General features: G+C 42.8%; 2 protein-coding genes across 2 annotated transcripts in view; both read right to left on the bottom strand.

Annotated features, from left to right (window-relative positions):
- Positions 1 to 3,475: 3,475 nt before the first annotated feature.
- TXNDC2 (thioredoxin domain containing 2) lies at positions 3,476 to 3,844 on the bottom strand (the record flags this gene model as incomplete). Its single annotated transcript, XM_081148692.1, has 1 exon — positions 3,476 to 3,844. The coding sequence occupies exon 1, from the start codon at positions 3,812 to 3,814 to the stop codon at positions 3,476 to 3,478; it is 339 nt and encodes a 112-aa protein (XP_081004818.1). The 5' UTR covers positions 3,815 to 3,844.
- Positions 3,845 to 18,298: 14,454 nt separating this feature from the next.
- Positions 18,299 to 26,366, bottom strand: part of RAB31 (RAB31, member RAS oncogene family) — a 104,421-nt gene continuing 96,353 nt past the window's right edge. Inside the window, exon 7 of the mRNA XM_081149201.1 lies at positions 18,299 to 21,726. Within this exon, the coding sequence (XP_081005327.1) occupies positions 21,629 to 21,726 (98 nt within the window). The 3' untranslated portion in view covers positions 18,299 to 21,628. The remainder of the gene's footprint in view (positions 21,727 to 26,366) is intronic.

Here is a 26,366-nt window from a genome sequence, read left to right as displayed (position 1 = left end):
TGCTTGGCTCATTTAAGTGCATGATTTTTCTCTTAATTAGCAAAGAGAACGTAACTTTGACCTGGTTACTGTTCAACTGTTATCCCTATAGTAAAGAGAAATGGAGCTTGTGGTGAATAGTTTGAAGAACATAAATTGATTTTCTGGTAGTTTTGATTTTGTCCCTGGATCACACTAGATCATCCAAGACCAAAATGTTTGCTCTGCATTTTCTTGACCCAACAGAATTCTCTTTGCAAAGTTGTGCTTTGCCTTCCTCCTTTGACTTATATCAGGAATAGTATAAAATCACCTGCAAAATCTATTATAATTATTTTGTAGGATTTTTTTAGTTCATTGTTCATGTCATCACTCAATAACCTAAATATATATTTAAAAAAAAACACCTATGATAGAAATGTCTTCAATACTACAGTCCCAGAAAAAAACAGTTGGTGTAATTCACTCCTGTTAGATTTCAGGGTCCCTGGTCCTTCAAATTACACAACCTAGAGTGTTGTGGGGCTCACTAAGTTGTCCAAATGGGGCTCTGGTAGCAGAGGGCTTGAGTTAATTTATTGACATCTGGGCCTAAATGTCTAAGCAGATAGTTTTATATCAAAACCAGGCTTGTTCAATATGGAAAATAAGAACGGATCTGAGTGAAAAAGTCAGAGGAAGTTCTCTCTACAAAGCAAAACAACAGCTATATGAATCGTTAGTAAAAGTCCATATATATGAAAATACAAAAGCCACAGACTTGTATACCTTGAACCCAGAATCCTCTCCTGGGAAAGTGCTTTATGATCATAGCTTTGGCTTCTAGGAAAGAGTATTACCAGGAATAGCCATATGAAAATTATTTCTAAATTTTTTATTAAAAAAATATTGTCAAGAATGCTATGCAGTGTTCAAGATCTTAAAATTAAGATCCCAGAAGAAAAATTTCATTCAGGAACTTAGTGACAGGAAAGCCTCGATTCCTGTTTCATATTCGATGCTTGCTCCCTCCAGGTATTAATTGAGTTTTCCACTTGTTCTTCCACCTCCCCATTACTAAGAAGCCCAGAACGAAATCTGCCATTCAGTCAGAGCAATGGCGTGAGCCCTCAGAGTTGACTTAGTATTTATTTTCACGTTTCTAATTTCCTCTTACTAGTTGATTAGCTTTATCACTAATCATTTCAAAATTTTTTTTTTAAAAAAAGGCCAAGTATGTATGGTATTTTGTTTGCTGCTGTCAGATGGCTGTTTTTTTTGTTGTTGTTTTTTAAAAAATACGTTTTTGCTTTCAGAGAGAGGAAGGGAGAGGGGGAGAGAGAGAGAGAAACATCAGTGATGAGAGTCATCATGGGTCGGCTGCCTCCTGCGTGCCCCTGCTGGGGACTGAGCCTGCAACCCGGGCATGTGCCCTGACCGGGAACCGAACCTCGGTCTCCTCCTGGTTCATGGGTTGATGCTCAACGGCTGAGCCAGCTGGGCCAGATGGCTGTTTTCAGCGGCTCAAATAGGTCTATGATTGAGATATTAAGGAGAGTCCGGGTAGGCGCACAATGGAAGTTGCTGGAACAGTCCCGCTCCTGCAGTTAAGTGAAGACGGGGATTGCAACTCAGCCGGATAAATCAAGAAGCCGGCCGGGCTCCTCAGCAGCGGACCGGACAGCACGTGCCACTCCCATGCCCGTGGCTGCCACGCGGCCCTAAGATCAGAGTGGTTTCTCGAGGGAATGCAAGTCCAAATTGCCATATTTTACAATTTTCCAAGAAAATCTAAAATTCACTACGTTAAAGGGAATCCTGGTCTTTGAATGGTCGAAAACTAGTTCAAATTCTTTAAAACACTCTGAACCAGCGGAAGATAGAGTGGAGGCTGACAGACAGGGAGAGAAATAAGCAGTTGTTGTTTCACGGGGATAAAGTTACAGTTATACAAGATGAGTAAGCTCTAGAGATTTGTTGTACAACCTTGTGCTTATGATTAACAATGTGGTATTGTACACTTAAAACTTGTTAATAGGTTAGACCTCACGTTAAGGGCTCCTAACACAAGGAAAGGAAAAGTACACCCAGGGAAAGTTCTGAAGGCGATGGGTTTGTAAATGTCACGGGTACGAGCATATTTCCAAAATCATCAAATTGTATATACATTGACTATATGCAATTATTTAATATACACATAGTTTCAAAAAACACACAAAAGCTCAAGTACTCCTTCCTGAGCCACAGTTTTGCTGTGGTTTTGGTTACTCCCTGGTCAACTGCGGTCTGAAAATATTAAATGGAATATTCCAGAAATAAACAATTCACAACCTTTAAACTGGGAAAATTTAACAATTGATTACGTTTTAGTTGTCCTGAGTAACATGATGAAATCTTGTCCCATTCCACTCTGTCCTGCCTGGGATGTGAATCATCTTTGTCCAACGTCCCTGCACTTACCTGCTCCCTACGCATTTGTCACTGAGCAGTGGCTTAGTTACCAGATTGACTATCGAGGTATCATAGTGCTCGTGTTCAAGTAACGTGTATTTTGCTTGATAATGGCCCTAGAGCACAAGAGTAGTGATGCTTGAGATTGGATATGCCAGAGAGAAGCCTCTAAGTGAAAAGGTATGTATGTATAGAGAAAACATGGTATATAAAGGGCTCGGGACTATCTATGGTTTTAGGGATCCACCGGGGGCGGGGGGGGAGGGTTGGAACATATCTGCTGTGGATAAGATGACAGACCAAGACACCACCTATGGCCTTTGGGCTCTGAGACATCTGGGAGCAGGTATCAAAACCCAGTCACCAGGGGGACAAAACAGGAACTTTGCCACCAGGGACTTGATGTCACAATGGCACCAAGGATCACACCAACTTAAACCTGAATAATAAGGCCTTGGCATGAGAAACCAGAGTTTTGAGCTGTCTCAGACTTTGTGAACACTGATTAACAAAAAAGAGGCCTGGACTTGAAATCTGGAAGCATGGCCATGGTGTCAGCTCTGCCACCAATGAATCAGGCCCATGGAACTTCCTGATGCCTCCATAGCACACCGCACACAAGAAAAAGGTTTGATAGGATATGTGAATCTTTCAGATTATTTACAAAAATATCTCATCAGAAACCCCAAAGATACGCAAACATGAGAAGTTTCCACGCATCTTTAAATCATGTACTTCTACAGAATTGTCTAAATTTCCAGTGTTTCTGCTAACATGAAATGAGCTGAATTTTCAAGGTTGAGCAAAAAAAGTCAAGATTGAAAAATAGGGACAGCTGGACTTCCACAAAGGACTTCCACCAAAGAATATCCCAACATCATACTTTTCTATCAAGAAAAATATGGTCACAATGTGCTTTAGTGCTCTATTTTTTGAAATGGGTAGAGTTAATATTTATAATTTATAAGTAGGTGCCATTTGGACATACACTTTTGTTATACCTCTTTTTTGTAAACAACAAATCACAAGTTATAAACACCCGACTCTGCAATGTTTTCAGAATGCACTACTTTAATTCTGCGATGATTGTTCTGAGTTTTTCCTTAAGGGGGCCACAAAATTCACCCACCTTTTCTTCCTTTTTGTAAAATTGAAAGGTTGGGATACAAATGATCCCACGGTCTTTCACCAGCTCTTCACACTCATCAACATCCACTTCCAGGAACACTACATCCTCGTGCTTCACAGACAGGGAACAGAACAGGGGTTTGATGGTCCTGCAAGGCCCACACCACGTGGCTGAGAAATCCACGGCCACAAGCCTCTCCCCGGCCTCCCTGAGCGTCAACTCGAAATGCTCTTTGCTCAGGATCACTTTCACCATGTGGACCTCCAAGAGCTCCATTGTTTCTTCTGCTGAGATGTCACCTTCTATAAGCTGAATGTTTTCTTCTGAAGACTTGGGTGTGTCACCCTTCTTGAGCTGGATGGCTTCTTCTGAGGACTTGGGGGCCGTTTCCTCCCCTGGCTGGATGGCTTCTTCTGGAGATTTGGAGGTGTCACCCTGCTTGGGTAAAATGTCTTTTTCTGAGGACTTGGGGGTGCTGCCCTGTTTTGGCTGGGTGGTTTCTTCTGGAGATTTGGAGGTGTCACCCTGCTTGAGTGAAATGATTTGGGCTGAGAGCTTGGAGGTGTTGCCCTGCTTTGGCTGGATGGTTTCTTCTGGAGATTTGGAGGTGTCACCCTGCTTGGGTGAAATGTCTTCTTCTGAGGACTTGGGAGTGTTGTCCTGCTTTGGCTGGATGGTTTCCTCTGGAGATTTGGAGGTGTCACCCTGCTTGGGTGAAGCATCTTTTTCTGAGGACTTGGAGGTGTTGCCCTGCTTTGGCTGGATGGTTTCTTCTGGAGATTTGGAGGTGTCACCCTGCTTGGCTGAAATGTCTTTTTCTGAGGACTTGGGGGTGTTGCCCTGCTTTGGCTGGATGGTTTCTTCTGGGGATTTGGAGATGTCACCCTGCTTGGCTGAAATGTCTTTTTCTGAGGACTTGGGGGTGTTGCCCTGCTTTGGCTGGATGGTTTCTTCTGGAGATTTGGAGGTGTCACCCTGCTTGGGTGAAATGTCTTTTTCTGAGGACTTGGGGGTGTTGCCCTGCTTTGGCTGGATGGTTTCTTCTGGAGATTTGGAGGTGTCACCCTGCTTGGGTGAAATGTCTTTTTCTGAGGACTTGGGGGTGTTGCCCTGCTTTGGCTGGATGGTTTTTCCTGGGGATTTGGAGATGTCACCCTGCTTGGGTGAAATGTCTTTTTCTGAGGACTTGGGGGTGTTGCCCTGCTTTGGCTGGATGGTTTTTCCTGGGGATTTGGAGATGTCACCCTGCTTGGGTGAAATGTCTTTTTCTGAGGACTTGGGGGTGTTGCCCTGCTTTGGCTGGATGGTTTCTTCTGGAGATCTGGAGGTGTCACCCTGCTTGGGTGAAATGTCTTTTTCTGAGGGCTTGGGGGTGTTGCCCTGCTTTGGCTGGATTGTTTCTTCTGAGGATTTGGAGGCATCACCGTGCTTGTGTGAAATGATTTGGGCTGAGAGCTTGGGGGTGTTGTCCTTCTTGGGCAGGATATTTTTTTCTGAGGAACTGAAGGTGTCACCCTGCTTGGACAGGATGATTTTTGCTGAAGACTTAGAGGTGTCAGCCTGCTTGAGCTGGGCTGTTTTTGCTGAGAATTTGGGGGTGTCGATCTGCTTGGATGGAATGTTGTTTTCTGAGGAATTAAGGGTGTTGCCCTCTTTAGGTAGGATGTTTTTTCCTGGGGACCTGGGGGTGTCATCCTGCTTGGGTGGGATAGTTTTGGTTGGGGAATTGGAGATGTCACCTTGCTTGGGCTGGATGTTTTTTTCTGAGGAATTAGCAATGTTACTCTCTTTGGGAAGGATGGTTTTTTCTGAGCAGTTAAAGGTGTTACCCTCTTTAGGCATGATGGTTTTGCCTGGAGAACTGGATGTGTCACCATGCTTGGGCAGGACAGTTTTTGTTGAGGAATTGGGGGTGTCACTTTCCTTGGGTTGCATGGTTTGTGCTGAAGAACTGGAGAGGTCACTGGCCTGCTTAGGAAGAAACAAGTCCTCAGGCTGTGAAACGTTGGACTCCTCTGCCGGCATGGGTGGTTTGTTGCTGACATCATGGGCAAAGGCCTTCTCCTGGGTAAGCGCTGGATCCAAGAACTCTGGGACCGGGAGAGTCACATGGCTGGGCAGAACCTGTAATAGTGGACTCTCTGAACAAAAAAACAAATAAAATATATTGCAAAAGAAGAAACCAAAAATTCTGATCATATACTCCAAGGAAGACCTGTGTCATTCCTAGAGCTCACCGATGTAGTCTTATGAATGATGCATTAATTTGAATATTCACATTCAGCAAAAGGCCAAGGATCGTGTGATTACATGTATCCTTTATGTAGGTTTTTTTAAACTATAATTTCCTCAGCTTAGTCCTACACTACTGCATACTCCTAAGCACATAGGTCCCATAAAGCAACAGTCTTCCCTCCCTCTTACCATCAGGATCACCTTCATGTGTTTCTGCTTGTTTGTCTGGCCTCATTGTCGGTTCTTCTGGGGCTCCAGCTTCATCACTGTCCATTTCCGGTTATCTGCCTTCATCCACTCCTACTTCATAAACGCCTCTAGGAAAGACAAGGCCACACCCTCCAACTTTTTCCAACCTATTCAACCTAACATTATATCATGAATAACAAGTTATATCTGGGTAGTACTTACAGATGGTTTTCCCTCTCTGTACTCACAACAGTAATATCTGAGAGTTTCATGACAGCCTCAGTTATGTAAGGTGGCCACACTGTGCATGAAGCTGTCCCTAGTGCCTGATATACATTCATAAGTATTAACTATAACACAACAAACCACTGAGGTAAGTGCCATTGTGATCCCTCACTTTACAAATGAGAAAACTGAGCCTTAGAGAAGTTGTATAACTCACTCAAGGCCACAAAGCTAGTATGTGGGGCAGATGCCAAGGCCTCACTCTGAATACTATGCTGTTTGCCAAATGCCCTGTCCAGGGTGGGTAACTTGAAACCAACTTTCCTACAATCTCCCTCTAGGGTTCTCCAGGTCCAGCTTTCCCCTTATGACTCACCCACTGTAACCATCTGCTAAGTGTCTCCTCCTAACCACATTACCCTCCTCTGCAAAGTCCTGCCTGGCTGTCAGATGCCCTGTTTGAGTTATTTAGATGGGAGTAGATTGTGACACAGAGGAATTCCCTGAGAGGAAGAAATAAAAACCTCACCCCTCCCATCCAGGTAGATGGGGAACCAAGGGAACAGATACATGTGTCCCGGCCTCCCCTCTCCGGGTTGAAGCCTCAGCACGGATGCAGGTTAGGTGTTCTCTGAGGGACGCCGAAAGCAGAGGAGCACTTGCCTCATTCTCCATCCTGAAGGCCATGAAGGGCCCACATCCATGTGGACGCCACATCAACAAATAGCATGGCCCATTGGCAGAGGGTATGACCGGACTGCTGGGCCTGGGGCAGGCTCCTGGCCCCACAGCCTGCCGTGAGACTTGAAGGCCCCGGTTCCGCCACCAGGGACCTCAGTTCAGCATTGCTATCGCCAAAGAGACTGTCTTGAGAGGAGAGGGAGTGAGGGGAACACCCTGGTCTAAGAAAGCCAGAGACCCAGTAGAGGCTTCAAGGAAGAAAACAGAAGCCATAGTGTAGGGTGATCTGCAACCAGAGGCAAGGACTAGAGGCACAACCTGGACCAGGAGGTAACATCACACTGCCCCAGCCCTTAAGATGGGGTCAAGGGTTCTCAGTAGCCTTCAGTCTAGGGACAAGACCAGGAGAGGCAGAGGGCCCAACCACAGCTAGTCCACAGAGCACTGTGCACCCATATATTAAGGAGCAAGGGAGGAACTGGAAAGACTGAGCTGCTACCAAAACGAAAAAGTATTCTTTAGGCTGAAACACCACAAGTAGGCATATTTAACTCCATGACCCTGCTCCCCACCATCCCCCCTCGAATCTCTTCGAGATAAAGCTCACAGGGAAGAGCAGATCCATTGAAGAAAAATTTGAAAGTCGTATTATATCTGAACATCTTAGTAATAAGTGAGGAACTACGATCCTGTGACATTTGTGCTTGGAGATTTGAGTTATGTTTTAGGTTCAGCAGAGTCGTTCCCGTTATTTCTACTCTTCATTCTGCCATTCAGATGGATTCTAAGAAACTTGTAATATTTATGCCTCTGCATGATTTTCATTCAGCTTGTCATAAAATGTTTCTTTTTTCAGCACAAGCTTGTCCCCAAATTGCTCATGAACCCTTGTGTTCAGAAAATGAATAATCGGCAATTTTAGACATAGAAAGATTTAGGTAAGTATGAAACAGCTGGAAAGACTGCCTTTGGGTGAGGGCTGAGTCCTCGTTGCAAAACTGGCGCCTCAGGGGGGCTGCGACCTTCATGCTATCAGAAAGGTAGGGAACCATAAAGTCATTGTTAGAACTGTTGCCTTCAAGAACTTTTGCTATAGGTTCAATCCAAGGCTGAGTCAGCCACCCCACAATTCCCTCTCAGCTCAGAACTAGAGATAAATGCTGTCCTGCTTCAGAGTCCCTCACCAGGCCCCACCACCGGGCCCCTGCAGAAAGGGACAGGTCTGCACGAAAATGGCCTCCTTCTCATGCAGGTTCATCTATTGGTAGAATTTAATTTGCATCCAAAACCTCAGCTGCAAAGGAGCCAAGGAAACATGGCTTCTAGTTTTCCAGCCTCTACAGTATAGGGAAGCACACTAGAAGCTGGAATAAACACTGCGTGGAAATTCATTTCTACCACATACAATGACTACATGATGGTCTCGTTTTTTTATACATGATACTGGCATAATTGTTTGGTTTTATAATTATAAATATAATACATATTCATAATAGAAAAACTAGAAAACACAGATAAGTAAAAAGAGAAAAAATTACAGTGCTAATCTTCAGGTATCACTACTATTAATATTGTGAAGTATAATTTTAGTCTTTCTTCTATTCGAATGTAGACATTCTCAAGTGAGATAATTTCCCAAAAGCTATTACAGTTGACCCTTGAACAACACAGGCTTGAATGGCACCGGTCCACTTATGCATGGATTTTTTTTTCAATGAATATTGTATGTAAATGTATTTTTCTTATGATTTTTAAGCAACATTTTTTCTCTAACTTATTTTATCATAAGAATACAGTATATAATACATATAACATACAAAATATGTATTGATAAACTGTTTATGTTATCAGTAAGGTTTCCAGTTAACAGTAGGTTATTAGTAGTTAAATTTAGGGGGAGTTAAAAGTTATATGCAGATTTTCAACTGTGCAGGAGGTTGGTGCCATTAACCCCTGTGTTGTTTAAGGGTCAACTGTATTTTGTAATATTTTCACTTAATATATTTTGAATATTTTCCATGTCAAACATGTTCACCTACAGCAGGATTCAGCTAACATTTTCTGTAAAGGGATAGAGAGCGACTGTTTTAGACTTTGCAGAGCACATGGTCTCCATTACAACTACTCAGCTCTGGTGTTGCAGTATGTAAGCAGCTGTTGTGGGTTGAACTGTCTCCTCCCAAAGTTCATATGCTGTAGTTTTAACACCCCATACAGATCAAAAAAGACTTCAACTTTATCTATTATATACAGTTTCCTATTGTTTCATTAAATATGTTTATGTTTATCACCCATATTTAGAAATAAAATGTTAGCATTTGTAAATTTTGGACGGTGGACATACATTTATGGGTTAGTTGTATGAATCCTTGAAATGCTCTATATTTGTAAGACTTTACATAAAAGAGGGGATACCAGCCGGGAGCACATTCTGATGTGGGGCGATAAGCAACTGGACAAGGGCTGTGGTGGGCGGTGGGGATGACGTCCCTCGTGCAGGTGACTCATGTTGCAATGACATGTCAACTGCTTGGGAACAATCACCTCTGAAGGAATTTAACTGGAAGGTTCAAGTACAGTTCAATGTGGTTCAAGCCATGGATCTGTTAACTGAGAGAATATTACTTAGAGAAGCACTTGTCACAGAGGATCACCCTTCATTACAAACTTTTTTGTAATCAGATGAACATAGCATGGATGTGTGCTTGCCCCTGGAGTATATAAGGATGCTTATTTTCAATAAAAACCTTCATTTCAGCAGCAATTACTCTAAGCGTAAGGTTATCTACACTTCATATTCCCATCCTATTTTTTTCTTGTTGATATGACTGCTGTCTTAGTATTTTTTGCTAAGGTAATCAGAAGACAATTGGTTGTGTAAGTCACTGCACAAGCCTGGATTCAGTTCCTCTTGGGTTTTATTTGGTTCACACGCCCTATCCTACTTTCCTTTAGACTGTCCCCCAAATCGGAAAGATGTTATGAGCTCTAATAAAATAAATAAAGCCATAGATCCATTTAAATATCTATTAGAGGATTATTTTTTTTACCTAGTTTCTCAGTGTCATAATAACAAACACCGGAGAAACTCCTAAAACAATCTAGGTGCTTTGAATGTCAAGGCAGATTGGTAAACTGCTTACCATCCCTTCTATCTTCCAAGGTTTTTCAAATTTTCAAGGATGGACGTTTACATAGAATGCAATGGAAAACAGTATGGAGGTTCCTTTGAAAACTTAAAAATAGAACTACCATATAACCTAGCATTTCCACTTTTGGGTGTTCATTCAGGGGGAAAAATGAAAACTTTAATTAGAAAAGATGTCTGCTTCCTTGTGTTCATTACAGCATCATGCACAATAGCCAAGACATGGAAAAACCTAGGTGTCCATCAACAGACGAACGGGTAAAGAAAACGGATCTAGCCTGGCCGGAGTGGCTCAGTGGGCTGAGGGTCGTCCTGTGCACCAAAGGGGTGCTGGCTCGATTCCCACTCAAGGCACATACCTGCATTTCCAGGTGCAATCCCCAGGCGAGACGCATGGGAAAGGCAGCTGATCTCTCTCTCTCTTTTTATCCTCCTGTGAGGATAAAAAAAAGAAAGATGTAGTCTGGCCGGCGTGGCTCAGCAGTTGAGCATAGCCCTAGCACTGGAGGTCCCAGTTCAATTCCCCATCAGGGCACATGCCCGGGTTGTGGGCTCGATCCCCAGCAGGGGACGTGCAGGAGGCAGCCAATTGATGTGATGTCAATGTTTCTGTCCCTCTCTCCCTCTCCCTTCCTCTCTCTCTAAAAAAAATCAATAAAAACATTTTTAAAAAGATGTATCTATATGATGGAATATTGTTCAGACATAAAAGAGAATACAACTTGCCACTTGAGACCTAGAGGATATTATGTTAAGTGAAATAAGTCAGATAAATAAAGACACATACCATATGATTTCACTTCTGTGTGGAATCTAAAAAACAAACAAACAAAACAAAACAGAAACAAACTTGTAGATACAGAGAGTAAACTGATGGTTATCTGAGGGGATAGGGTGGGGGGTTGGGCTGAAAAGGGCAAGGGGATTAAAGCTAAAAAAGAATAGCCATCTGTATTGGAAAGAACATTATTTTTAAAAGTGATAAATGAATTCTTTTTTTTTTTCCCTACCTCCAAATGGTTCATCATGCAGAGGATTTGTCATGATTAATGAGTATTTTATCTAAGGTACAAATTTTGTGCCTTTTCACCTGGCTCCCTGAGTTCATTATCTCACGCATTTCTCATCAGGTCTGGACACAATGGCACCTGTGTTTTGCTCAAGGGAGGTAACTCGATTGACTTAGCTCAGTTCCTTTGTTTCTTATCTAACCCCCAACATTTTTGTGGTTGGAAAGACTCTAGTATAATATTTAAAGCCATCCCATGTAAATATTTACTGGAAAATTCTATTTGGAGCTGCTTTGGTGAGATCCAGGTTATTTGTAAGTTTGTTGATGTTTTAATACTAATATGCTGCTACAAAACTTTAAAAATGCACATGACCCCTCCTAGTGCAGGGACAGTGCTCTCTGTACGTGGTTCCTAGAATCTCCCAACGCTCGCCTTCTAAAGGAAGCCAGACAAGTAAGTTAACAAATTACAGAGTGTACCTGACTCCAGAACAAATGGGACCCACAGCAGAGTAGAGCAGAGCGTCCGGTCTCACTGAACATCTCTTGGTGCATTAATTGTAGCTTTGATGTTCAGAGTCAAGACACTGAACTTCCTGGGAAGGGCCCAAGGTCGTTCTCCCCATAAGTGAGTGTGGCATTCACTGGCACTTAATGAATGAATGGATAAAGGCATGAATGGATTACAGCAGGTACAATGGGAAACGGTTGAGGAAGGTTTAGATTAAAACAGCTAATTGAAAATATATTTTTGTTAAAATCATCTTTATTAGCACCTGGCAGACCACCATCCCCACCTTGACCCCTAAAGAAAGAAATGAGAGAAAGGTTAAAAAAAACCCAAAAAAACCTATTGCCATAAGACTTATTCAAACTATCCATACTAAGTACAAAATCAGAACATTGAAAAACAAATGTTTATACCAAAAAGGAGTGAAATGTCACATACTCACCTGGCCCCCTCCTGTCAGCACCACACATTTAGTGAAACAATGTCACATGGCATAAATCTTTCCTCCCCAGTCCAAGTACAGGCTTCTTGAGAGTATGGGACATTGTGTTGGCTTCTCTAGTCTTTAGCCGGGCATGTAACACACCGACACTCAAGGAAAACTTGCGCTGTAGGACTCAACTGCCATGTGAGTTTCTCTTTTTTCCTGACCCTCCACAGTCATACCTCACTAGCTTCCTAGTCTTCTGCTACAATACTGAGAGTAAATAATAAAAATGACAATTTATTCTAGACTCATTGTGTTTAGTGCAAAAAATGTACTATCTTTGATAAACACTATTTGACTTTAACTTACAGAACTAACCTGCTAGCCCAAACTCTACGGTGATTACAAGGAGGGCTGTTATTCCCAGGGGGGGTTGGATCTGGAAAAGCTCCTAGGAGTGTTCCCCAGCCTCCAGAAGCTGGGTGCACTGCCAGGCAGAGAAGAGCAAAGGGTGATGTCCTTCCTAGTGGGGAGAGAGCAACCACGAGGTGAAAGTGTCAGAAGTAGTGGCCACAGCCAACGACAGGCACAGACAGAGGCTGGGATCAGATGAGAGGAATATTTTACCACAGGTTACAGTATTGGAATTTATTTAATTTGCAATAAGTTGTCACAGAAAGTTTTAAAAAAATGATATGATGTGATCTGTACGTTAGCAGATTTACCGATTGTTCAGAAATAATCGCAACAGTTGAGAGAGAACACGTTGAGAGCCTAAACTAGGGCAGTGGAAAGAGGGTTAGGAAGTTCAAGGAATTCCAGAAATAGAATTACATCACTTGATAAATGCTTGAGAGGAGCTGAAACTGACACTCAAATGTGAAACCTGAGCCACTGAGAGGCCGCAGTGCACAAGGTGCACAGGTGACAAGGTGGAGTAGGGTCTGTGCGTGGCACCTAAAACGGATGCCCACTGAGCACACCCAGCAGGTGGCTGGGAACAAGGTGTGATACCTGGGAAGAAGTCAGGCCAGACCAAAATTTGGAAGCTGGAGGCAATCGATGAAATCATAAAATTAGATGAGATCATAAGGAAGGGGTATAAACTGAGCGGGGTCAGGAGCGGGAATTTGCAGGGAGCGCCTACATTTAAGTAGGTAAACGTCTAAAGGCACAGTGGAAAAAGTGAGAGGAACCGTGGCCCCCAAAGCAGGAAAGGCGTGTCAGGGGGAGAGGTCTGCCACCTCAGATGTCCACAGGGACGTGGGAAGAGTCAGAAGAGAGAGGTCAGCAGCGGGGCAATTAGGCAAGTCACCGGTCACTTTTGGAAGAGCACAATGACAGATAGGGGCCAAACGCCGGTGAGAAGTGAATGGAAGACCAAAGAAGTAGAAGATCAAGATCATCTTTTCAAAATTTCATTAGCGTAAAGAAAAAGGGGGGAAAAAATAAAACTAGAGAAAATGTATGCCTACATGGAAGTTGATGAGAAGGGAAACAGTGTGCGTGGAATGTTTAGACGGAAGGGAAAAGACAAAAGCCTGGCGTATGCTTTAGAAGAGAGTTGGGATCCTTTCCTGAAGGACCAGGGAAGGAGAGGATAGGTATGAACCTAGAGAAAACTCGAGGTGAAGGAGAGCAGAGGGAGCTGGCCACTCGCGGTTCGCGCAGGCCCATGTGGGGACGCTGCTTCTGGAGCTGGGTTCTCAGAAGCAAATTCAGGGCCTTAGGTCCCACGAAGTCAAAATTGCCAGACTCTGATGTAGAAGTCACTTCAAAAATCCAGTTAAGTCAGGGCTGAGCAATAGGGCCAACGTGGACGTCAGGGTTATGGGAAAGAGAAATCAAGCTGCGGGAGCAGTGGGGTCCAGGAGAGTCACTCCAGCAGTTTGGGATCAGATAATAGTTCAGTGAAACCGGCAAATCTAGTTAATGGAGTGATTCAGCTTTTCCATCTGAGCTGGTTAACCCTTAGCTCCCCAGCCAACACTTCCTTGTCAGATGCAGGAATGATAGAGCGTGGGCCTCGGCGTAAGTGGAGTCGCCCTTCTTATTAACTATAAACTTGAGAAAGTCAGTTAGGTTCTCCAAGCTCCTTCTATGCAAATGAGAATAATTGTGCATCCTTCTCAGATTGTTTTGTGGAGAAAATGAGATAAAATCTGAAAGTATGTAGCTCACGGGAAGTATTCAATGAACAAGAATTTCCTTATTTTCAGTCCTTTATATTACAGTACTTAGAATGAGAGTAAACAAAGGAGAAAACGGAAGCACTTAGAACAGTGCTGGCATGTGGCAAACGTTCCGTAAATGCTAATTATAATCATGATGATTATTTAGCCACTTAAAAAAAAATAAAGTACATCTGTAGGTGCTGGTATGTATGGAAAGAGCTCCAAAATATATTGATTAAAAAAAGCCAGAACAGATTGGAGGTTGCTGCCAGAGGTGGTTGGGGTGGGGGGTAGAATGATGAAAGGGGTCAAAAGGCACGTACTTCCAGTTATAAAATACTTGATTCCTGGGAATCTAACATGCAGTATGGTGGCCATAGTTAATAATATTGTATTGCATATTTGATAGTTGCTAAGTAAATTTTAAAAGTATTCATCACAAGAAAAAAATATGTAACTGTGTGAGGTGACAGATGTTAACTAAACTTATTGATGATCATTTGGAGTATGTACAAATATCTATTCATTATGTCATACACCTGAAACTAATATGTCAGTTATACCTCAGTACATTTTAAATATCAATTTGCTGTTCCACCCATTCATGCATTCCTGTATGTGCTCTGACCGGGGGTGGAACCCGCAACCTTGGTGTATAGGGAAGACACTCGAACCAAGTGAGCTACCCAGCCAGGGCATAGCTAACATTTTAATTTTATCTTTCTTAATAGTTCATGGTCTTGGGCAATTTACTTAACCTCCTGTGCCTCTGTTTCCTCATCTGTAGAAAGGAGATAATAGTATCTACCTCATCCACGGGAGTGTAATAACAAAGAGGTAATATGATGCAGAACACCTAGGACGGTACCTGGCACACAGCAAGTGGCTGTATTCGTGTTCGCTATTATTGTTTTTGAGCATTTGCTCCATCCAGGAGGTGAAGAAGTGCGTTCTGCAGAGTGAAACCCCTGCAGCCCACTCAGGAGACACGGCAAGTATTGACGTCCATGTAAACAGCGCTCCCTGTGGTTTCCAGGAGCTCCCCAACGGGAAGGCCTCTTCCTGTGCGTGTTCTCATTCAATCCTCATGACACACCCGCAAGGCAGATATTCCAAGCCCACAATACCTACAAGACAATTTAGGGGCAGATGTTTTCAGGATTAAGAATTTTGTTTGGATTTTATTAAAGTAATACAGTGCATCTATTACAGAACATACAGCAGTCACCCCTAGTGGGATAAATAATGTCTATAAATAACATCACATCAGTTCAAGTCTTGTTTTACTGCCAAACGACTTTGTTTGAAACTTAGAAAAAAAATCTGTTCACTTATAAAGCTTTTTGAATTCCAGAATTATGGATAAGGGTGCATATGCATTATTTTCTGCATTTACATAGGAGGAAACTGAGGCTTAGAGAGATTAATCTGCCAAACATCCCACCACCAGCAAACTACAGAGTTTGGAGTCAAACTCAAGTGGTCTGATGCAATATTTCTTTATCTTAATCTCTACACTACATTGTTTCCCAAGGAAAGAAATAAAAACAAGAAAGTGGCCACAGAAGGACAGGCAAAAAGAACTCGGCCCAAGTCCAGGGCAAAGGTTGAAGTCTGTGGCATAATCATAGCCACTGGGTTCTCTGTGCTAGTGCTTTACGCAATGATTTCACTTTATCTCAACTTCAAGGCTGTGACGTGGGCACTATCCGTTTTACAGGAGGAAATTGAGGCTCAGAGAAACCAAGAAACTTGTTCAGGATCTTATGATGAGTAAGGGGTGAGCTGATTACCAAGCCCCCATTCCTACCCTGGTGGTCACAGTGCCTCCCCAGTCAAGCTGCCCCTTCTGCCCTTGAAGGAACATCTCCTCCTCCTTCCTGTCATTCGTGTTTCTCTTGTCTCTTCCCTTATCTTTATTTCCTCATAAGTTTGGAAATTACACACATCTGATGGAACATGGAGGGCTAGTTTAGCACTGATTCATAGTAGCCCTCCACAAATACTGGATGGATGGATGGATGGATGGATGGATGGATGGATGGATGGATGGATGGATGGATGGATGACGTTATGAAGAGAGCTGTGATAAGGTACTTACCCAGGAACTCCAAAATTTCCTGTCCCACCTCCCCAATACCATTTCTCACCTTGCTAGATGGGTCGGAGGCTAGACCAGAACGACCATCTGTCCCAGTTTGCCTGCGACTATCCGATTTTCTCCTGTTGTCCCAGCTTAATGTTAATAGCATCCCCTTCACTCTCAGAAGTGCCCCAGTTTGGGTAAAACTAGGTATGGCAAAATTCAGCTTTCTGCCTTAGACAGAATGGGGCTCGAGGTAGAAATTAAATTGTTACAGAAAATAGGAAGAGGTGTATTTTTGTACCTTTGAGTTTTGTGGCCAGTAACACTTATTTCTAATACTGTAATTTTTAATGATCATAATATTCTACTTTAGGAATGTACTATAACTTATTTAACTTCATAGCATAGGACATTTAAATTATTCCAAGTTTTATCACTATAAATGGCACTGGGACAAATACCTTAGTGTGTGCATATCACTTATTAATTAAACCCATGCAAGCCAGCTACCACGTCACTTTCTATAAAGTGTGTACCAATTTATGCTCTGAGCAGCATGCATGAGAATACCCACTTTCAGTATAACTGCTCTCGCTTGCTATTATCTGTTTGGTTTTAATGGACACTGGAAAGGGGGGGAAGATAGCCTCACATCTGTACGGGAAGCCACTGAACTACACGCTGCTGCAGTATCTCAGAACGTTGGAGACGGACGCTCCCGGGTGCAGGATGAGGTCTCCCTCCTCCCTTAAGCAGCAGGCCTTGCTTCGGAACCATCCTTACCTGAATAGGAAGTCATTCCCCAAATTCCCCAGTAACCACCCTTAGGAAATGCAAAAGAATGGCTTGTTTTCTTACTGTATCAGAACACTGGGTCTCTAGGTGATGGTGGGGTTGGGGGTTTTTTCTTGTTTGCTTTTACATGAAAAGCAGCTTCCCAGGGTACGCCCTGGGGAGTGACTCCAATGCTGAGGACACAGCACTGCTCGCCCTCTGCACATCCGTCCCCCACATTCATCCAGGCACCAAACGAAGCTCTGCGTAGAGAAAGCCTGACTCGGCGCTTGGGAGAAAGGGTGTGCGTCGGCGACAGGTGTGGGTGGCCGAGAGGAAGGGTGGGCAAGAGTAACCCTCACAACGTGTACTGAGCATGAGGTTGGCAGTGACACTTACGGAATCTTTCTAGCCTACCGTCTCTCTCTCTGAAAAAATTAATACAGCAAAATACGCAGACTAAGGAAACCCATACTTTGAAATTACCAAATGCTGTCATTTTGTCCTACTGGCTTCAGATTTTTATAGCAGAAATAAATAAAAATTACTGATAGTTAAATGCCCTGTGTTCTCTTCCCTGATCCTGTTTACTCCACTCCCTCCCCAGAGGTAAGCAAGCGCCATCATGAAGCTGATGTTGTTCTAATTCTTCCTTTATCTTTGTACACATTTATAAACAACATATATTATTGTTTTGTGTAAGTTTAGGTGCTTTGTACTTCAGCGTGCTTGATTAAGTGCACTCCACAGCCCGAGGGCTCCAGCCACACAAAACACTGCGAGTGGCTCCCTTAGGGCATGCAGTATGACAGCCCTGAACGCCACATTGTTGTGTGGTGTGCGTTTTTTGTTTTTTTTTAATTTTTATTGATTTTAGAGAAAGGGAGAAAGAGAGAGATTGCTTTTTTGTTCCACTTATGTATTCATTGGTTGATTCTTGTATGTGCCCTACTGAGGATTGAACCCACAACCTTGGAGTTTCAGGATGATGCTCTAACCAACTCAGCTACCCGGCCAGAGCTCACATTCTGTTTTCAGAGACATGTTGACGCATGATAGCTTTTGCATTCATTTAAATTACCCTTTTGTTTTTATCATGTAGCTGTGCCACATTTTATTTACCAATTTCCTTAGGGAAGATGTTTTGCTATTGCACAGTGCCAGTGAACGTCTTTACGTGTGTCTTCATGTGTAGAGATACACAGGTTTTTCTGGGAATCACCACTCTTTATGCTGAGGTGACTGTAATTTTTAAAAATCATCCTACTAAACATTATAATAAAAAAAGAAAAACATGGTAAAACTTAAAATATTTATTAGTATGAATCAGTGTTGTTAAACCAAAAATAACAGATACAATTGGGCAACGCTGAGGGCGATGCTTTACTATAGAATGAATACAAGGTGGAAAGGTCCTAACTATCTACAGCGGCGTCTTCTATATGTGAGAACTGGGTCCAGCCCAGACAGAATCCCTTTATAAAAACATGAGAAAAAGGAGCGGTTTACACAACAGAGCACTGAACTGGATCACTGGGTCTGGTTTCAACAATGATGATTGAAAGAACAAACTAGATACCTAACAGGTCTGAATACAGCTCAGAGCCCCTCTGTTTGTAAGCTGGCTCATTCAACTCCCTCCTCGCACTGCAGAGCGACGAGAAGTGGAGTCTCCTACAAGGAGCTCAATGCAACCAACACATGCCACGCTCTTAATCTTAGAGAAAGTATTTCAGTCATCCAAACCTTGCTCAGAAAATGCATTCAGTTCTCATCGGGGAGCAGCCCTTTTGTTGGCTCAGGGTTAGTTTTGAAGTCTTCAACCTTCTATAGCTACAAGGTAACGTCATATTCAGCACCCGAGTGTGCCATTTTCGAGCACGAAATGGCAAGTCAATTATGTACCTACATCAAATGCTTGCACGACTGCACTGCCACCTTAGGGCTTTCCACTGGGAAGCAAGCCCGGCGAGAACCCGTGCCTACATTATATAACACGGTCGTGAGCCAAACTCAGCCAGTGAAATGGGTTACATGTTGGCGTAACAAATATGAATCATATTTACACATATACACATTGTACCACACATGGAAGGAGAGAAAAAAAACCTAGAAAAAGGAGCACATTTGGGAAAATTATGTGAAGGATAGTACATCACATGAAGTTACGTGTCATTTTGGAGCAATGGTAATTTCCAGGCCTTTACAAAATATTACTTGGTTACAGTTCAATGATTAGAACAGCCAGAAAGTAATCTCAAGGCAGAATAAAGGTAGATAAGAAAGCCTGGACAAGGCTCGAGCATCTACCTTCAGAGGCGGCTCCGTGTTTATGCAAAGGCTCCTGTGCCCAAATGCCACTACTTTCTGCGCCAATGACTCCAAGTAATAATTATATATATGTTGTCATCTGACTGGATTGAATAGTTAAGGCAGTTCAGAAAGGTAAGAGAGTGGCTTCAAGCCCTCATGTGCTTCTGAAACAGAACCGTGGCCTCGTTCGTGGGCAGCTTGCTACATGAGGATAATACCAGCCATTTTATGCAAAAATGCAACCACTAGAGGCCCAGCCCAAATCTGCGGAACTCCGCCGGGACCGTACCAAAGCCAGGCAAGCCGAGAGGCTCTCTAGAGATAAACCCAGGAGGCCGGGGACAGATGAATGAGGGAAGGTTCCAAAAGCAGTCTGCATGCAACTGGAAAGAGGGCATTTCCATTTTCATTCCCAAGTTTTTAACTTTGGAAACAGCATGATCATTGCTCGGCCTGCAAGCAGCAGCAGAATCATGTTAAACAATGATATTGACAATGTGGAGAAAACCTGCCAAGTCATCCAAATGCCACTTGCTAACGTTTTTTGAGGCACCTGTCTAGGAGAGCTAAGAGGCACTTTTAAACCAAAAAATAAGTATTTACAGCCTCCACATGCTAAGACTGTCAAACTACTCTTGCAAGCTGGGTGAAGAACATCAAATAGATGGCATATTCTTGAGTTAAAAAACCCTAAATCTGTGATCTCCACCCATTTACCATCCACATAAAGAAGGGACCCTGGTCTCTCAAGGACTCTTCTTTTTTGTCAATGGCGGTACTCAGTGTCTCTGTGCATCAGGGCACAGAGCACACAGACGTGACAGGACTGTGAAGCGGCAGTTCACACTGAGTTACTCAAAGTTTGGGGTCTTTAATCAGCTCATGACCTCTCTCCTGGCTTTTACATTGTAGGTTTTCAATAAATGTTTGCTGGCCCTTGAATGTTCATGGACCACACTGCATGATTAACTATTTCTGAGGCTATTGTTTTGCAGATTCTTAGCTCCCATCAAAGGCCCTGATCTGAATATCCTTTAATAGTCACCTCCCAGTATAAGCCCTAATAGGAAACCAACTGCTTCTAGATCCCAGGTGATTATGAAAGTTAGAATGGGAACAGAATTTGAATTTGGAATGGAAATAGCTTTTCTTCCTCTTCATGTCTTTTCTCTGTTTACTGCATTTGCATTCAGACATCTTTAATTAATTGAGCAGACAGGGAACCTGAAAAGGAAACTTTTTATCAAAGCCTACGCTCAAGTTAATTGGCATTCCAGAGTTGGATCCCTCTTAAGCCCTAATACCTACTTTTCCAAGCTTAGCATCTTCTAAAATGCCTTCTCTAATTTTGCAATTGGGTTCTAGAACCTTAAGGTGCTGGTACTTCCCTAGGCTGGCTTTCCAGTAACCTGCTATTAATTGCTATTATTAAAAGTCTGCCCTACAATATAGACTCAAACATCCTCCAGTTAATTTTTCCCCCTAGATATGCTGCTATGTCATATTCATTAGTAAAATAATACTCTGTGTGTTAAACCTCTCTAAGAGAGGAAGAATTTATTGCCGTGGAGGTGATGCATCATCCCAAGTGGTCTCTGGGGTAATATTTACATCCCACACCTGTCACTGCTTATATAGGAAGTATTTGAAAGACTCTTCCAAACCAGGCCTCCCAATCCCAAAATTACATAAAATATTTTAGTCAGAGTTGATCTGCTTGTTTATATATGACCGAAACTTAGAAAAACGTTCATCAAGTAAAAATCAGAGATGTAGACAACAGCTTCTGATACATCTTTCTCCACTTTGACAACAGCTCAAGTCTACAGCTTGAGTGATGATCCAATTACACTCCACTGAAAGGTAAATTAAATAAAATTAAGTTAGTCTTTCAGTGAAGGCTGGTCAGGTAACAAAGGCAATGGCACTGAAGAACTTACTGGAATTTGGCCAAGGAACACAGGACATCAGAGCGGAACACCACTTTTAGAATCTCACACACATAATATGCCAGTAAGATTTTTGAACAAATTGAGACTATTTTAAGGGTTTTAACAAAACCTCAACTGTGCTTAGTATCTAACATCCGTTCTCTCCTGTGCGCATTTCATGCATGAAAGGTGGTGGGTTTTTCTAGAGGTTTCTCAAAGCCTTTTCCAGGGACATTTCCGGTGCCATTCCCTGCAGGTCTTCCAGGATGCCGAGCCAGCGTGCTCACTTCCCTCCAGGCGAGGTGCCCGGCCACCGAGAATGGAGTCCTTGGGCAGCGCACGGGGGGGCTCCGGCGTCTTCAAGTACAGCGGGCCGCGGGCCCGTCAGCAGCACCGCCGGCTGACTGCCATGGTTTGCTTCCCAAGTTTGATTGCTCCATTGTTTCCATTTTCTTGGGGGTCCAAGGGTGGGATCTGGCGACCTGGAACAAAAACAAGGCAGAGGTTGAGTTCCAATTTCCCAGTTGACGCCACACACAGGTTGTGACTGTGCCCCAACAGCTCCACTTAATGTTGGAGATGTTCAGGAAGGAGAGGGCCTTCGGGTGTAACTCTGTCCCCCATCTCCTTCCCTCCCTTCCTCGCTCCGTCGCTCTGCTGAATGAAAAACTCATGTTTAGAAAGTTAAGGGAAAGTAAAATCAGCTTCCTGACAATACGGATTTCCTTGGATCTGGAACCTCGTGCTTCTGAGTAAAGGAAAAAGTTCCCATCCACCTTCTGGGCACAAACACCAGCCCACAGTCCCTCCAGTCTTCCCACAAATTATTCCCACTGGAGTGAGCTGCTCGAGGCACCGGGACTTCAGTAACAACAGTGAGTACTCATGTCTTCTGCTTCTTAAAATAGAACTGGACTGGGAATGGTAATCTTCCCCGTAATATCCTTTATTAACACTTAGCTTGCTGGCCCTCATCCTACCAATGCACTTAGAGCATTAACTAAAAAGCCCTAAGAGACACTCTTCCCAGGAAACAGTATTTTAATGTCATTCACAAGAAATCTTATTTTTACTTAATTTAATTTTAAAAATTTATCCCATAGTCTCTGTAAATAAACACAAAGTAAAAATCAAAAAGGTAATGGAGGGTGATTAGGGAGGTGGTAACTAAGGGATGCGCAGGTTTTGTGTTTAGATAATAAAGATATTCTAAAACTGACTGTTAATGGTTGTATATATTTGTGACTATACTAAAACCCATTGAATTGTACACTTTAAATGGGTGAAATGTCTGGTACATGAATGTTAAAAAATATATTGTTATTGAGACATAATTGAATATAACATGGCCTAAGTTTGAGGTGTTGATTTGATAATTTATATATTGCATTATGATTCTCACTGTAGCATTAACTAACACCTCTAGGATACTACATAATTATCATTTCATCTAATTTCTTAGCAACTTCGAAATTTATAAGAGAGGCTTGCTATCTATAATGAGATATGCAAGCTTTATCTTATAAAAGGTGTCTTTAAAAAAAAGGCAATAGAGCCATGGCCGGGTGACTCGGTTGGTTGGAGTGTTGTCCAGTATACCAAAAAAGGTTGTGTCTTTGTCCATTAGGGCACAAACCTAGGTTTCAGGTTTGATCCCTGGTCAGGGCTAGCACAGGAGGCAACCAATTGATGTTCCTCTCTCTAAAATTCAATTTTTAAAAAAGGCATTAGAATCTGGAAATCCCAAATATTAGTTTAGAACAGCTTTCAAAGATTTTCATAGGCACTGTCCTCACTTAACCCTGTGAAGCTGGAGGAATGGCTATTATCACCATTGTACTATGCCTCAGAAAACTTAGATGATGTGCTGAAGGTCATATCAATAATTAGTGGCGCGGGCGGTTCTTTGTAACCGACATCTTCATTTTTCTGATGGGTCCCACAGCCTGTGTTCTTCCCACTCTACCACATTAGCTCTCTAAGCTATTTTTCTCTCCTCCCATGAAAAAGGCATGAAAGCTAACTCTAAAATAAGGATTTTTTTATCAGCTAATTAGCATATTAGTTTACTAAGTAACCAGCAATTAGAAACGGAAGGAAAATTAGTTTCAAAAACAATGTCTTTCAGTGCAACTGGATGTTACCTAGGAACCATGAAGAGAGTGAAAACTCCCAGGGGGAGGCGCGTTTCCACAAGAGGCAGAAACAGTTCATTTCAAAGGTTTCAATGTGTTCTGTAGGTTGGGTGGTGTGGCCATTCACCAAGGCTCAAGTATAAAAATTAAGGTCATTGGCAATCATCCAAAATCCAAAATTAATGGCTCTTCATCTGCTTATGGAGCAGACTGAAGGGTTGTAGTGATTCCTGCAGCTACTGTTTCTACCATTTCGTATGGCCAACAAAGCCATATAAAGCTTTTGCAGGCCATTCTTGAAAAAGTTCACTCCTAATCCAGAAGCAAATGAGAATGTTAAGTATGTGTTTTCCTCTTCTGGGCATGCTGTTCTTTTACTAGTCATAATTAAAAGGAAGTTAACAAAATACTGCTTCTACTTTGTCAATCTTCAGTGATAAATAGAGGGGATAGTTCCCAATGACTACCAATACTCTGATTTATTTAGGTCAAATCTTACCAGTCAAATGTTACTTACTCCTTGGAAAAAAAGGTGTTTTGGAGGGATGATAGCGTCAAGATACATTATTATTTAAGTTATTTAAATCAGTACTACTTCGGGTGCCTCCTGAGTGTTAGTTACTGCAATAGACTTCTGCTTTTGCATCTGAAATATTCTGGGACAAAATTGTAATTCTGATTGGTGCTAGTTATTGCCCTAGTTTAACTAAGACCAGTATTGCGCCCGGCCGGGCATGGCTCAGTGGTTGAGCGTCAACCTAGGATTCAGGCCATCGGGGTTCGATTCCCGGTCAGGCCACATGCCCAGGTTGCAGGCTCAATCCCCAGTCGGGGGCGTGCAGGAGGCAGCTGATCAATGATTCTCATCATTGATGTTTCTCTCTCTCTGTCCCTCTCCCTTCCTCTCTCTGAAATCAATAAAGATATATTACAAAGAAAAAAAAAGACCAGTATTGTTTACTGATCAGTATTTCTGGCAATATCAAAATCAGTATCTATACTAACATCAACTTGGTGCTATGCTTATGTTATTAACTCTAAAGTTAACAAAACAGCATTAGACTTTTAGCCCTCCTATACGTGGGCTTATTCTACAAGCCTTGTGGCCCAAGTTTTATTCTATGAAAAGCACCCCAAATGCAGAAAAGTTTATCCGTAAGATACACACTAAGTCACAAAAATAGAATGAAAATCTGAAAACAAGGTACATACAAAAAAAACGGGAATGTTAGGGAGGCCTGTCAGTACACTTCCTTGCTCTCCCCTCTTCCTCCCCGTTTCCTGCCTCTCACTTCTCTCCTCAGGAGAAAACAAGCACAAGTCTGGGATGCCAGATTAAGTTAAGAGCTGAGAACGCCTCACGGAGATTCCCTTCTTGTTCATTTTAAACTTTTAGCAATGATTTTTGAATCAGTTGTTGAACATAGCCTCTCAGAGGCAGCAAGTTCTGTTTGTCTTTAGAATACAGTATTCAAAATCTCACTTATTAGAACAAAATATTTCTCAAAAACAGAACTAGTGCAGTTTTCTCAGACGTCATTTTGCTCATCTGATAGTTTTGAAATCTGAGAGTCAGTGTTCCAGTTAAGTGAACTTAGTTAATTTATTTATTACCTCCAAGACTCAAAGTTGTTTAGTATCTCCAAGACTTCCTTTCCTCAAAGTTATTTAGTATCTCTAAGACTTCCTTTCCTCAAAGTGATTTAGTATCTCCAAGACTTCCTTTCCTCACCTATAAAAAGGATATGAGAAAGTAACTTGACAACTACTATGCAGTATAGATATACAGCTATTTCTAATCTGGCAAGAAATAATGACAATGAACAGAGTCATGGCTCTGGGCACAGCTCAAGTGGAGTCTGTGTGGGGAGAAACCCCTGCCTCGTGGCTCAGTGTCGACACTCAGGGTTCAGTTACTAGGATTGGGAACCACCCTGCTCTTCGACAGAACACTCGACGTGGGGGGCGTCCCACACATTCCCACTTCAAACAGTGACAAGAAAGCAAGCACTTCCACTTTAAGGCAGAGCGAGAGGAAAGGCAGGTCATAACCGTGAGGCCAAGCACCTTAAAGAGAGAAGGGAGCAAACAGCGACGTGAAAACACAAGAGCCTAGGATCTTATGTCTGAGTTACTAGGAACTTACTGAAAGGTTAGAGGTACTTGGACAAAAGCGTAGCTCTGGAAAATGGCCATAGCATTTTGTACCAAGGTGATCACCTTGGAACACTTGAATTAGTATGAATCACACAGGGCATGGAGCAGCACAGAAAGACATACAGACATCTGTAAGGACTCCGAGCAGCGTCTTCATGTTTCTGCTCTTACAAAATGTTCTCTGAGCACACAATCTCCAGGACAAGCCATCCCTGAGTGTAAATCCCAGGCCAGGGTGTTTATTTTTGTAAGGTTTGGATTGTGTAAGATTCTGTTTGGGAAAAGTTAAAAGACTCTTTTTTGAAGCTCAGTTTTTCTGAGAGTTGACAGCCTAGAGAAAAAGCAGGTTTTATAAATGATTCCTCAGGAATGCGCTCTGTGAAAAAACAAAGTCCAAGCCTATAAATTTTATCACGGCTCTGGACTACAGGCCGCAACGCTCACACCCAACGAAAATAAAACGGCACGCTTAGCTGCAGCTGTCCTTCCCTCGCGTGGTGCCGGGCCTCTTCCTGCAGGAGCTGAAGGCCCTCCCTGCCCATTTCTCCCCTCCTCTCATTCCGGTTCCAGTATTTACTTGGCTCGCTGTCTTTCGCCGAGTTTTAGCAGCGCTGGTAGCTGCTGTGTAACTTCCATTTCTTGGTTATGATTTTCTGAATCATTCAGATTAGTAAGCTGACCAAGTGTATTAGGACTTGGCAGTATCTACGCTTGCTACCGGTCCTCACGCCTCTCCAATGGGGGGCAGTCCCCACAGGACACCGCAGAGGCGGCAATCACGGAGCCCTGCCCTCGGGGTGCAGCGCGGGGGGGGGGGGGGGGGGGGGGGG

The sequence above is a fragment of the Miniopterus schreibersii genome, assembly GCF_964146895.1.
Source record: "Miniopterus schreibersii genome assembly, chromosome: 10".
In the NCBI taxonomy this organism is placed as follows: Eukaryota; Metazoa; Chordata; class Mammalia; order Chiroptera; family Miniopteridae; genus Miniopterus; species Miniopterus schreibersii.
Note: the sequence above shows the minus strand (reverse complement) of the source record. Positions and strands in the feature narration are given on the sequence as shown.